Source organism: Elephantulus edwardii, unplaced genomic scaffold (genome assembly GCF_000299155.1).
Source record: "Elephantulus edwardii isolate Elephantulus edwardi_28Jun2011 unplaced genomic scaffold, EleEdw1.0 scaffold00230, whole genome shotgun sequence".
Lineage (NCBI taxonomy): Eukaryota > Metazoa > Chordata > Mammalia > Macroscelidea > Macroscelididae > Elephantulus > Elephantulus edwardii.
This window is the reverse complement of record NW_006399980.1, coordinates 4,406,054-4,406,680: the sequence shown is the minus strand read 5'-3', so window position 1 is coordinate 4,406,680 and position 627 is coordinate 4,406,054. Positions and strand designations below refer to the sequence as shown.

Sequence of the window (627 nt, the reverse complement as noted above, 5' to 3'; positions counted from 1 at the left end):
GCTGTCCCATGGTTAGGCTGGACTGTGGGACTGTCTTATCCACAAAGAGGAAGATGGCCTTTTCTGAAGGAAGCTGGATCCTTTCCCTGATGATCCACATGAACTGAGCCACGGTGATGTCGGACGGGACCAAGTACTTCCGTTTGTCAATGTCAACAATCTGAGAGCCCGAGACTTTTTCCACAATCACTGGAACCCGGTTGGGATATTTCGCGCGGATTTTGGCGGATTCCGCACATCTGTGTTCCAACGAGTGGTCCTCCTTGAACATCCACTTCATGGCGGCGGCGAGGAGGAGGTCGAGGCGGCTCGCGGAGCCGAGGTGTTGACCGTCCAAACCACAACAACAACGACGGCAGCAACTGCGGCGACAGCGACTCCACGGCCGATCTTTATGGTTTTACCACTAGTACTCTGGTCCACCTTGAGTTGATTTTTGTGTATGATGTGTGATATGGGTCCTGCCTCAGCTTTCTGCAGCTAGCAGTCTAATTTTGTCAGAATCATTTGTTGAAGAGGTTGTTGTTTCTCCATTTGATGGGTTTTGTTTTCTTGTTGAGTGTCAGTTGACCATAGATGAAGGGTTAATTTATTGATTTCCAATTCTGTTCCATTGTTCTATGTGCC

The 627-nt window shown here is 49.1% G+C and overlaps 1 protein-coding gene across 1 annotated transcript in view; it reads right to left on the bottom strand.

The window, feature by feature from the left end:
* The window catches only part of LOC102858016 (gamma-aminobutyric acid receptor-associated protein-like 2-like), a 1,801-nt gene extending 1,521 nt beyond the window's left edge, over positions 1 to 280 (bottom strand). Inside the window, exon 1 of the mRNA XM_006898477.1 lies at positions 3 to 280. Within this exon, the coding sequence (XP_006898539.1) occupies positions 3 to 280 (278 nt within the window). The remainder of the gene's footprint in view (positions 1 to 2) is intronic.
* Positions 281 to 627: the final 347 nt, after the last annotated feature.